We start from the raw sequence: 12,601 nt of genomic DNA on the forward strand, positions 1-12,601 counted from the left end.
ACGTCAGATTTCTTGGTTTTATCCCAGATTTTCAAGGTTAATCCCAGAATTCAGAGTCCTAATCCTCGTCTGATTCAGGGAGGAGAAATGTGCGACCTGTAAAGCTGATTATCCTTTAATGATCTGCTGCAGAGTTTCAAAGTGTGACAGTTGAAGAGGAGACGGTTCACTTCTCCTCGGTGGCAGGTATCAGCATCCTTCTTCTTCTTGTGTTCTCTTCCTGTTCTTCTGTCTCTTCTGTTGTTGTTGTTTTCTGTTCTTTGGTGATAAATGTGCTGAACAGGCAGCAGTCCTTCTCCTGTCAGCCTCTCTCTAAGTTGACTTTTCTCCTCCAGCAGAAAAGAAAAAAGCTGTTGAAGAGATAGTTGAGCGGCCTCAGCTCAGAGGAGACACCCCTGCAGGTATATCTGCTTCAGAGGAGGCTGTTCACAGAGCTTAGCTTAGCTTAGCTTAGCTTAGCTTCGCTAACCTGTTACCCAGCTGCTGCTTTCAGAGGCCTCTCCTGTAGTTCAGTAGCTTCATGTTCAGCATGTTTGTGGTTTGGATCTTCTTCTGGTCTGTCTCTTCTTCGTGTTGTTCTTCCCTCGCCTCACCGTCCTTATAACCTACAGTAGATAGCAGCGGTAGAGTAGAGAGCAGAGCTCTGCTGTCGTAGTTTTAATGTGAACTTTCTTCATCTTTCAAGCTACTGAGGTTTACAGCCGACCGGAGGAGAAACCTGAGCGTAAAGCTCCGCCTCCACCCGCCGCCTCAGGTATCTGCTGACAGCAGCTCTTCATGTGTGTTGTGTCCGTGCTGTTTGGACCTTTCTTCTTGGGTCAGATTGTTGCTTTCCTTCTTTATTCTTGTCTCTTGAACATCTTCTGTTGGCTTTGCTGTGGTCAGAAACTGAAACTCATGATAATATTTTAAAGTGCCTGAAACAAAGAAGCAGCCTGAGGTCAGCGCTCCAGCTCGGAGAGAAGAGGCTCCAGTTCCAGGTAAAGTTCACTTATTTCATGTGTCTGTGAGTCTGTAAGGCTCACGCTCTTAATTCTTCATATAAAACATGGGAATTTGGATATGTAAACCTTTGGATATATAAACCTTTGGATCTATAATCCTTTGGATATATAATCCTTTGGATATATAAACCTTTGGATCTATAATCCTTTGGATATATAATCCTTTGGATATATAAACCTTTGGATCTATAATCCTTTGGATATATAATCCTTTGGATATATAAACCTTTGGATCTATAATCCTTTGGATATATAATCCTTTGGATATATAAACCTTTGGATCTATAAACCTTTGGATCTATAATCCTTTGGATATATAATCCTTTGGATATATAAACCTTTGGATATATAAACCTTTGGATATATAAACCTTTGGATATATAAACCTTATATATATAGACCTTTGTAGTTAAATGTGTTTCGGCGCTTTATTTTCTCTTGACTGCTTCCTGTATAACTGAGTGTTGGCTCGGCTGATTTCAGCCTTCTTATCAGAACTTTGTGTCGTCACTTGCTTGTCTTTCCGTGTGTCTGTCTGGGTTTTTACTTCTTTTCCTGCCTAAACTCTTAAAGCAGCAACAGAACTGAAAACAGTTCCTCCGGAGTCCAAAGGTCCTCCTCAGAAACCGGCAGAACCTGAGCCCAAAGTGGCCAAACCAAAGCGTGAAGTCGAGGCACCGAAACCAGCCAAGAAAGCACCTGAACCGAGAGGTAAAGTATTCCCGCTTTGCTGGAAACATGTTGTGTTCCATGTGTGTATAACTCTGTGTTCACGATTCTTTGCTGCTAACCGCTTGACCCACGTCTTTGTGTTGGTCACATGTGGCTTCTTCGGCGTTTATGAGCTCTCTTTACAACCTGAGAGGCTGGTTTCACACCTTTAGTGCATCAGTAGTAAAGCTCGCGTTGTTCCCGATGAGACTGAAAGGAAAAGTCATAACTCGACTTACTCAGACTGCAGATTCTTCTTCTATGTTTCCTGTTTCCTGTTTCTGTGTTGAAGCACTCAGCAGAGTGGGCTGTGGTACTGAAGCTTGGTTAAGCTGTGTTTAAATGTTCTTTAAAGCGCCGGAACAACCAAAGTCAGAAGAAGCTGCATCTCGACCAGCTGCAGCCGTGGTTACTCCATCGCCACCAGAACGTCCGCCAGCTGAAGGTAGTGATCGTTGACCTTTGATTTCCCCGTTTCTTCTTCTCTCTTCTTTCTTTGAATTCACTCGTTTAGAGTGAATAATTCTTTGACTCCATGTTAGCCTTGCTAGTTTCCTGTTGGTTAAACAATAAATGATGTTCTCTGAAGTACTAGATGTACCCAGACCAGAGGAACCTGTGGAACCCAAACAAACTGCACCCAAAGTTACTCCATCCAAGACAGAAGCTAAAGGTATTGCACATGTTGTCATGACAGGTGGCTTAGGTTTACTGCTCCTCTTTAAGTTTGTTCTGTAATTCATGTTCTGTTGAATCTTATTGTCTTGTGGAACGTTCTTTATGGTAATCTCTTTGGAACTCCCTCTTTGAAAATCTTTAAACATGCTAAGCACTCGCTAGAGTGTGACTTTTAATGTAAGATTATCACCTTATGATAAATGTTCTTCTAAGTTGTCTCAGAATCAAAGACATCTGAACCTCCTGGAAAACCGCACCTGCTGGCTGGTGAACATGAGCCAGAAGCTCCAAGAGTTAGAGAAGAAACAGAACCAGAACCAGAAGAACCAAAAGTTAGAGAAGAAACACCAAAGAAGGTTTCGGAAACGCCAAAGAAGGTTCCAGAAACACCAAAGAAGGTTCCGGAAACACCAAAGAAGGTTCAGGAAACACCAAAGAAGGTTCTGGAGGAACCAAAGAAGGTTCCAGAAACACCAAAGAAGGTTCTTGAGGAACAAAAGAAGGTTCCAGAGGAACAGAAGAAGGTTCCAGAAACACCAAAGAAGGTTCTTGAGGAACAAAAGGTTCCAGAAACACCAAAGAAGGTTCTAGAGGAACCAAAGAAGGTTCCAGAAACACCAAAGAAGGTTCTTGAGGAACAAAAGGTTCCAGAAACACCAAAGAAGGTTCTAGAGGAACCAAAGAAGGTTCCAGAAACACCAAAGAGGGTTCCAGGGGAACAAAAGAAGGTTCCAGAAACACCAAAGAAGGTTCTAGAGGAACCAAAGAAGGTTCCAGAAACACCAAAGAAGGTTCTTGAGGAACAAAAGGTTCAAGAAACACCAAAGAAGGTTCTAGAGGAACCAAAGAAGGTTCCAGAAACACCAAAGAGGGTCCCAGAGGAACCAAAGAAGGTTCCAGAAACACCAAAGAGGGTCCCAGAGGAACCAAAGAAGGTTCCAGAAACACCAAAGAAGGTTCTAGAGGAACAAAAGAAGGTTCCAGAAACACCAAAGAAGGTTCTAGAGGAACCAAAGAAGGTTCCAGAAACACCAAAGAAGGTTCTAGAGGAACCAAAGAAGGTTCCAGAAACACCAAAGAAGGTTCCAGAAACTCCAAAGAATGTTCTAGAGGAACCAAAGAAGGTTCCAGAAACACCAAAGAAGTTTCTAGAGGAACCAAAGAAGGTTCCAGAAACACCAAAGAAGGTTCCCGAAGTGTCAGAAAAGGTTAAGAAAGAATCAGCAGCTCCAAAGTTAGTACCTGAGAAAACGTTAACCAGTGTCAGAGCACCAACGCCACCTCAAGACTTGGAAAGACCAGAACAAATTCCCCAGGCTAAAAAGCCCCAACAACAAGGTAGATATGTCTTCATGTCAAACATGACAAGTTTGGAAGTCAACTAATCCATACTCATCCTGACTTCTCATGTACTCTTCAGCTCTTATAAACGTCTGTCTGGATTCATGTTTACTGACGGTTGTGTGTGTTGACTTCATATAAACAATCAAATCAGTAAAACCGCTTCAACCAAAACGCCACCATCAAGAGAAGAACTCCAGAGAAAGCTCTTCTTCTATGTTTTAGGCTTATGATCGCCAGAGATCAACCTCTTAAAGAGACATTTACACATTTATTGTACACTAATGTTAACACTGTCTGTGGAACGTCTGTGGAACCACGGGTGATGTCATTGTCTCAGGAGCCAGGGCTGTGTTCCAAACCGCATACTACATACTACATACTACATACTCATCGGTCAGACAGTATGCAGAGCGTTTACCCACAATGCATTTTTCTCCTGCCCGAGCCGAAATCAGCCGGCCTGAAGCTGATTTCCCTTAAGCTCTAAACTCTGTAAACTTTAGCAACATTTGAAACATTTTCAGGTGAGAAAGTAGTCGTTTAGATCCCCAACGTGTTGAAAACCTGACAAAATACCGGCTGTTTACAATTTTGTTCCCACGAATTCGGCGCTACTAAAGCTAGCCGCAGTGAGCAACGCACTTCCGGTTATTTTCACAAAATAAAATACCCGTTGCCTTTTATCATAGGGAAAGCCATTACGATACAATTGGTGTTTTTGTTTTGAAAACAGGAAGTGAACCTACCCTCGTTGTAGCTAGCTTGAAACTGCCGTTTTGACAGGAAATGACAATCGGCGACGTCACGTTACGTTGCATCTTGGGTAGTTTGAGTATGAGTAGTAACCTCATGATGCATACCCAACATTTCGGAGAATCTAGTATGCATCCGGGAAAAAAGTCAGTATGAGTAGTATGAGTAGTAGGAGTAGTATGCAGTTTCGAACACAGCCAGTCTCTGCCTCTTAACATCTTCCACTGCTGACTTCTTCTTCACTTCTTGGTGCAGTTTGGAGGCTCTTGTATCTAAACTGTCTCCTTTCTTTGGTCTTTCTGAACTGCACCGTTGTCTTGGTCGTGATCTTGGCATCTTTTATTTGCAGAGGAGAAACCCGAGCCAGTCCCAAAGCCTTCCCCACCTCCTCCACCTCCTCCTCCTCCTGCAGGTAGTGTCTTCAGTTTGCATGTTCCTCGTCTGTGCCACAGATCATGAGTCGGCCATGTTTTGTTCTTGCGTCCTTTAGCCTGTCTTGTTCCTCTTTCTGTGTGAGTCATTGTTTTCTTGGTCCTGACCTGGACGTCTTGTATTTCCAAAGTATCTCCTCCAGAGGAGAAGAAAGCACCGGCAGCACCAAAGCCTTCGCCTCGTCCTGCTCAGAAGGTTTCTCCTCCTGCAGGTAGCTTCTTCTCTTGGTTTTGTCTGTTGTTCTGTTGTCTTGTTGTTTGTCTGATTGGTTTTTCTGTGGGGATTTAAAAACCATCCCCTTTGTTGCTGTCTGTCGACTTCTTCTGAGAGGTTTCATCTGTCTGCATCATTGGTTGTGCTGTTGATCTTATGTTATCTTGGCATCTTGTTCTTCAAATTCTTTCCTCCAGAGGAGAAACCCTCCGTACAAGCAGCAAAATCATCGGCTCCTGCGGCTCCTAAAGCTCCTAAAGCTCCTGAAGCTCCTAAAGCTCCTGAAGCTCCTAAAGTTCCTGCAGCTCCTAAAGTTCCTGAAGCTCCTAAAGCTCCTGAAGCTCCTAAAGTTCCTGCAGCTCCTAAAGTTCCTGAAGCTCCTAAAGCTCCTGAAGCTCCTAAAGCTCCTGAAGCTCCTAAAGTTCCTGAAGCTCCTAAAGCTCCTGAAGCTCCTAAAGCTCCTGAAGCTCCTAAAGCTCCTAAAGCTTCTAAAGCTCCTCCCACAGGTAGATCTTCCATTGTTGGTCTGTTGGTCTGCTGTCTGTTTCCTACCTTCTTGACATCTTTATTCTGTCCTCTGTTTTAATGTATTGCCTCTTCCATATCTTTTGTGTCCTTGGTCTTTATTTTTGGTATCTTGTGCTCCAAAGTCTCTCCTCCAGAAGAAAAGAAACCTTCTCCACCAGCAGAGAAAGTTGCTGCCGCTGCAGGTAGTTTCCTGTTTGTCCTGTCCATGGAAATCTGTTGGCTCATGACAGCAGTGACTTCTTTAACTCTGTTAGTCATGGCTTGTTGAGCGTATCTTAGCCGGGGATTTAATCCTGTTGGCATTCTTGTAGCTCCGGTTGCTCCAGCGGAGAAGAAACCTTCTGCTCCAGCTGTGAAGGTGGAACCGTCCCCCGTCTCAGAGAAAGTGTCTCCACCTGAAGGTAACCGCCCTGCATTTGGTTTCATTGATGTTGTCTGTGTCCCGGTCTGAAACGGAGACCATGTGACGGCTTAAATCTTCACACAAAATGTCTTTGCTGTCTGAATCTGTCGGTCTGATGTTTGTATTCTCTACAGTTTGTTTTCCAACCCGTCACATTAACACATTCTGTTGTAATAACCTTATTAAGGTTTTTTTAAACAGCGTCTTTAGTGATTAAAAACCCAAAGAAAGTGATTTCAAGCTCACGTTTTACGCACATTCTTACGGAAACAGACAAACAATGCATGAGACGTGTAACTTGGCTCACAGTATTGATTCTTTGACTCTCTGGCTTTTGTCTGTCAGTATTTGTATTGTCTGTTTTGATATTGATCTTCTTCAAATTCTTGCAGACAAGGAACCAGTTTCCGCTCCTGGACCGACCAAAGGTAGAGCAAATATTAGAATATTTATCACTAAGATAAAAGTAAAATATTGTAAGTGAAAATATTGATTTTAGAATTCAGCCCCAGAGACACCCCTTGTGTGTGTTTGGTCTGTGTGTTTGGTCTGTGTTGGTAAATTATGTCGTGTTTCCGTCATGTCTGTATGTGAATGTTATAAAATGATGTATTTACCCCCCCAGCTCTTAAGCAAAAGGGTAAGGCTCCCGTTCAGGAGGCGGCACCCTCAGGGACACCTAAACTAAAGAGTAAGTTCACCAAAATACCCAGAGAGAAGGAACCAGAACCGGAGGTCATTCAGCTGAAGAAGGTTCCAGTGAAACCTCCAGAACCTGAGAAACAAGTCGTAACTCACAAAGCAGAGGTGACGAGACACCGCGACCCAGAACTGACGGTTCATGGACTTCATGACCGAGAAGATCGAGAGATAATGACACTGGGAAGGATTGAACAAGTCTTCACTGCAGAGGAGGAAGTAGTTCAGTTGGCCTGGTGTGAGGAGTCCACAATACTTAAAGTTGAACAAAAAGTTGAGAAAGAAGAATGGACAAGAACCCCAAAACCACCAAAGGAGGAAGCGCCCGAAGCTCCCGGTGTTCAGAAAAAGAAAATAACTAAACTACATAAGGAAGACGGGCAAAAAGAATCTGTCCAACTGAAACCATTCAAAAGATCAGGGAAACCAGAAGAAGAACCGCAAGAAATCCAACTGAAGCCGGTGCAGACTAAACCCAAAGACCCTGAGAAGGAAATCATGACTCAGAAAGGGACAAAGCAGTATGATTCAGGACCGACAGCTCAGAAGCTCCGTGATCGAGAGGATCGGGGGGTAATAACGCCTGAGAGGACTGAAAGAGTCTTTACTGCAGCTGAGGAGGCATCTGAGCTCAATGTGGAGGAGCCTGAGCAGCTGGAGGCCCCCGAGGAGAAATCCAAATGGATGAGAGCTCCCAAAGATCAGACGGGTAAAGAACCTGAGCCAGATTTAACCAAGAAGAAAATAAAGAAACTGCCAAACAAAGAAGAAGAGCAAGAAACGGTGACACTGAAGCCTTTTGATAAAGCTCCCAAACCAGAGGCAGCCAAACCACCAAAGTCCATCAAAGATGTTCCGGCAAAGACGGACAGCAAACAGACTCCTTTCAGAAGAGGAGAGGCGCCGCTCAGAGATCCCCCGACAACCCCAGAAGCCCAGCAGGAAATACCACAGAAGAAGAGAGTCAATCAAGTACCTAAAGATGAAGAATCTACAGGATCCGACAAGCTGAAAGGAAAGGCTGAAATCATATCAGAGGAAGACACCAAGAAGCCAAGTCCATCTCAGATAGATGAAACTACCAAAGACCTGAAGGAGAAACCTCACGAGAAAGAGCAGCCAGCTGTTCCGGGAACAAGACCCAGTCCTATGGGACTCAAAGAGAAGATCCCACCGATAGATGCAGAGAAAGAGCTCCCAAAGAAAGATGCTGAGCTCAGAAAAACCACTTCACCCAGGACTGTGGGGGCAAAGACCGAAGAGAAGCCCATCAAACCTGTGGAGCAGCTGAAGAAGACCCCATCACCCAGGACTGAGGGGCCAAAGACCGAAGAGAAGCCCATCAAACCTGTGGAGCAGCTGAAGAAGACCCCATCACCCAGGACTGAGGGGCCAAAGACCGAAGAGAAGCCCATCAAACCTGTGGAGCAGCTGAAGAAGACCCCATCACCCAAGGCTGAGGGGCCAAAGCCAAAGGAACCGGAGCGAGTCCCCACTGAGAAGAAGCCGAGTCCTGGAAAAGTCAAAGGGATTCCCAAAGCTGATTCCCCCAAAGACTCAACTGAAGCTGTTGGGCTCAAAAAGGTTCCCAAGAAGCCTTCAGCAGAGGAGCCCTCAGGACCAGGAGAGCCTGGCAGGGAGCAGATCCCCCTGGTGAAGGAGGTCTCTCCTGGAGCTGTGCAGATGGAGAGGGTGACGACGCAGCCAGAGGAGGAGGTGATGGAAGAGGACGCCAAGGGAAACCAAGGCGAGGAGGAAGAGGAGGAGGCCTGGGGCTGGGAGCTGGTCCCCTCGGAGGACTGGAGAGGTGAAGAGGAGGACGGGGCGCTGGAGACTCCTGGGATGCCCGGCGCCAGGCGAGGTGAGCTGGATGCCCGAGAACTGTCCCACCTGATGGTTCTGGAGCCTCCTCACCCCATCTCAGATGTCCCACCTAATCCTCACCGCATCCCTTTTTCATCTCAAATTCATCCATCCATCCATCCATCCATCCATCCATCCATCCATCCATCCATTCCTGTGTTGTGTTCTTCCTGTTTGTCTCCACCATTATTCAGCTGTGTCCTTCCTGTTTGTCTCCACCATTATTCCGCTGTGTCCTTCCTGTTTGTCTCCACCATTATTCAGCTGTGTTCTTCCTGTTTGTCTCCACCATTATTCAGCTGTGTTCTTCCTGTTTGTCTCCACCATTATTCAGCTGTGTCCTTCCTGTTTGTCTCCACCATTATTCAGCTGTTCTTCCTGTTTGTCTCCACCATTATTCAGCTGTTCTTCCTGTTTGTCTCCACCATTATTCAGCTGTGTCCTTCCTGTTTGTCTCCACCATTATTCAGCTGTGTTCTTCCTGTTTGTCTCCACCATTATTCAGCTGTGTTCTTCCTGTTTGTCTCCACCATTATTCAGCTGTGTTCTTCCTGTTTGTCTCCACCATTATTCAGCTGTGTTCTTCCTGTTTGTCTCCACCATTATTCAGCTGTTCTTCCTGTTTGTCTCCACCATTATTCAGCTGTGTTCTTCCTGTTTGTCTCCACCATTATTCAGCTGTTCTTCCTGTTTGTCTCCACCATTATTCAGCTGTTCTTCCTGTTTGTCTCCACCATTATTCAGCTGTGTCCTTCCTGTTTGTCTCCACCATTATTCAGCTGTGTCCTTCCTGTTTGTCTCCACCATTATTCAGCTGTTCTTCCTGTTTGTCTCCACCATTATTCAGCTGTGTTCTTCCTGTTTGTCTCCACCATTATTCAGCTGTGTCCTTCCTATTTGTCTGTTTGTCTCCACCATTATTCCGCTGTGTCCTTCCTGTTTGTCTGTTTGTCTCCACCATTATTCAGCTGTGTCCTTCCTGTTTGTCTGTTTGTCTCCACCATTATTCAGCTGTGTTCTTCCTGTTTGTCTCCACCATTATTCAGCTGTGTTCTTCCTGTTTGTCTCCACCATTATTCAGCTGTTCTTCCTGTTTGTCTCCACCATTATTCAGCTGTTCTTCCTGTTTGTCTCCACCATTATTCAGCTGTGTCCTTCCTGTTTGTCTCCACCATTATTCAGCTGTGTCCTTCCTGTTTGTCTCCACCATTATTCAGCTGTGTCCTTCCTGTTTGTCTCCACCATTATTCAGCTGTGTTCTTCCTGTTTGTCTCCACCATTATTCAGCTGTGTTCTTCCTGTTTGTCTCCACCATTATTCAGCTGTGTTCTTCCTGTTTGTCTCCACCATTATTCAGCTGTTCTTCCTGTTTGTCTCCACCATTATTCAGCTGTGTTCTTCCTGTTTGTCTCCACCATTATTCAGCTGTTCTTCCTGTTTGTCTCCACCATTATTCAGCTGTTCTTCCTGTTTGTCTCCACCATTATTCAGCTGTGTCCTTCCTGTTTGTCTCCACCATTATTCCGCTGTGTCCTTCCTGTTTGTCTCCACCATTATTCAGCTGTGTTCTTCCTGTTTGTCTCCACCATTATTCAGCTGTTCTTCCTGTTTGTCTCCACCATTATTCAGCTGTTCTTCCTGTTTGTCTCCACCATTATTCCGCTGTGTCCTTCCTGTTTGTCTCCACCATTATTCAGCTGTGTTCTTCCTGTTTGTCTCCACCATTATTCAGCTGTTCTTCCTGTTTGTCTCCACCATTATTCAGCTGTTCTTCCTGTTTGTCTCCACCATTATTCCGCTGTGTCCTTCCTGTTTGTCTCCACCATTATTCAGCTGTGTTCTTCCTGTTTGTCTCCACCATTATTCCGCTGTGTCCTTCCTGTTTGTCTCCACCATTATTCAGCTGTGTCCTTCCTGTTTGTCTCCACCATTATTCAGCTGTTCTTCCTGTTTGTCTCCACCATTATTCAGCTGTGTCCTTCCTGTTTGTCTCCACCATTATTCAGCTGTTCTTCCTGTTTGTCTCCACCATTATTCCGCTGTGTCCTTCCTGTTTGTCTCCACCATTATTCCGCTGTGTCCTTCCTGTTTGTCTCCACCATTATTCAGCTGTGTTCTTCCTGTTTGTCTCCACCATTATTCAGCTGTGTCCTTCCTGTTTGTCTCCACCATTATTCAGCTGTTCTTCCTGTTTGTCTCCACCATTATTCAGCTGTGTTCTTCCTGTTTGTCTCCACCATTATTCAGCTGTGTTCTTCCTGTTTGTCTCCACCATTATTCAGCTGTTCTTCGTGTTTGTCTCCACCATTATTCAGCTGTCCTTCCTGTTTGTCTCCACCATTATTCCGCTGTGTCCTTCCTGTTTGTCTCCACCATTATTCAGCTGTGTCCTTCCTGTTTGTCTCCACCATTATTCAGCTGTGTCCTTCCTGTTTGTCTCCACCATTATTCAGCTGTGTCCTTCCTGTTTGTCTCCACCATTATTCAGCTGTCCTTCCTGTTTGTCTCCACCATTATTCCGCTGTGTCCTTCCTGTTTGTCTCCACCATTATTCCGCTGTGTCCTTCCTGTTTGTCTCCACCATTATTCAGCTGTCTCCTTCCTGTTTGTCTCCACCATTATTCAGCTGTTCTTCGTGTTTGTCTCCACCATTATTCAGCTGTTCTTCGTGTTTGTCTCCACCATTATTCAGCTGTTCTTCGTGTTTGTCTCCACCATTATTCAGCTGTTCTTCGTGTTTGTCTCCACCATTATTCAGCTGTGTTCTTCCTGTTTGTCTCCACCATTATTCAGCTGTGTTCTTCCTGTTTGTCTCCACCATTATTCAGCTGTGTCCTTCCTGTTTGTCTCCACCATTATTCAGCTGTGTCCTTCCTGTTTGTCTCCACCATTATTCAGCTGTTCTTCCTGTTTGTCTCCACCATTATTCAGCTGTTCTTCGTGTTTGTCTCCACCATTATTCAGCTGTGTCCTTCCTGTTTGTCTCCACCATTATTCAGCTGTTCTTCCTGTTTGTCTCCACCATTATTCCGCTGTGTTCTTCCTGTTTGTCTCCACCATTATTCAGCTGTTCTTCCTGTTTGTCTCCACCATTATTCCGCTGTGTCCTTCCTGTTTGTCTCCACCATTATTCAGCTGTGTCCTTCCTGTTTGTCTCCACCATTATTCAGCTGTGTTCTTCCTGTTTGTCTCCACCATTATTCAGCTGTGTTCTTCCTGTTTGTCTCCACCATTATTCCGCTGTGTCCTTCCTGTTTGTCTCCACCATTATTCAGCTGTTCTTCCTGTTTGTCTCCACCATTATTCAGCTGTTCTTCCTGTTTGTCTCCACCATTATTCAGCTGTGTCCTTCCTGTTTGTCTCCACCATTATTCAGCTGTTCTTCCTGTTTGTCTCCACCATTATTCAGCTGTTCTTCCTGTTTGTCTCCACCATTATTCAGCTGTCCTTTCTGTTTGTCTCCACCATTATTCAGCTGTTCTTCCTGTTTGTCTCCACCATTATTCCGCTGTGTCCTTCCTGTTTGTCTCCACCATTATTCAGCTGTTCTTCCTGTTTGTCTCCACCATTATTCCGCTGTGTCCTTCCTGTTTGTCTCCACCATTATTCAGCTGTTCTTCCTGTTTGTCTCCACCATTATTCCGCTGTGTCCTTCCTGTTTGTCTCCACCATTATTCAGCTGTTCTTCCTGTTTGTCTCCACCATTATTCCGCTGTGTCCTTCCTGTTTGTCTCCACCATTATTCAGCTGTGTCCTTCCTGTTTGTCTCCACCATTATTCAGCTGTGTCCTTCCTGTTTGTCTCCACCATTATTCAGCTGTGTCCTTCCTGTTTGTCTGTTTGTCTCCACCATTATTCAGCTGTGTCCTTCCTGTTTGTCTCCACCATTATTCAGCTGTGTCCTTCCTGTTTGTCTGTTTGTCTCCACCATTGTTCAGCTGTGTCCTTCCTGTTTGTCTCCACCATTATTCAG

At 44.9% G+C, this 12,601-nt stretch overlaps 1 protein-coding gene across 34 annotated transcripts in view; it reads left to right on the forward strand.

Moving 5' to 3' along the window:
* The window catches only part of ttn.1 (titin, tandem duplicate 1), a 210,403-nt gene that overhangs the window by 84,159 nt on the left and 113,643 nt on the right, over window positions 1-12,601 (forward strand). For 18 of the 34 annotated variants that reach the window (XM_075480395.1, XM_075480400.1, XM_075480404.1 and 15 more), the window contains 15 exons: window positions 133-186; window positions 336-401; window positions 686-754; window positions 915-980; window positions 1,578-1,715; window positions 2,071-2,160; window positions 2,305-2,388; window positions 2,607-3,731; window positions 4,840-4,902; window positions 5,053-5,133; window positions 5,333-5,641; window positions 5,786-5,845; window positions 5,975-6,064; window positions 6,459-6,494; window positions 6,692-8,626. In XM_075480395.1, the coding sequence (XP_075336510.1) occupies window positions 133-186; window positions 336-401; window positions 686-754; window positions 915-980; window positions 1,578-1,715; window positions 2,071-2,160; window positions 2,305-2,388; window positions 2,607-3,731; window positions 4,840-4,902; window positions 5,053-5,133; window positions 5,333-5,641; window positions 5,786-5,845; window positions 5,975-6,064; window positions 6,459-6,494; window positions 6,692-8,626 (4,266 nt within the window). The remainder of the gene's footprint in view (window positions 1-132; window positions 187-335; window positions 402-685; window positions 755-914; window positions 981-1,577; window positions 1,716-2,070; window positions 2,161-2,304; window positions 2,389-2,606; window positions 3,732-4,839; window positions 4,903-5,052; window positions 5,134-5,332; window positions 5,642-5,785; window positions 5,846-5,974; window positions 6,065-6,458; window positions 6,495-6,691; window positions 8,627-12,601) is intronic. The other 16 variants (XM_075480398.1, XM_075480396.1, XM_075480416.1 and 13 more) reach the window with 16 other exon arrangements.

This window comes from Odontesthes bonariensis, chromosome 12, assembly GCF_027942865.1.
Source record: "Odontesthes bonariensis isolate fOdoBon6 chromosome 12, fOdoBon6.hap1, whole genome shotgun sequence".
Taxonomy (NCBI): domain Eukaryota; kingdom Metazoa; phylum Chordata; class Actinopteri; order Atheriniformes; family Atherinopsidae; genus Odontesthes; species Odontesthes bonariensis.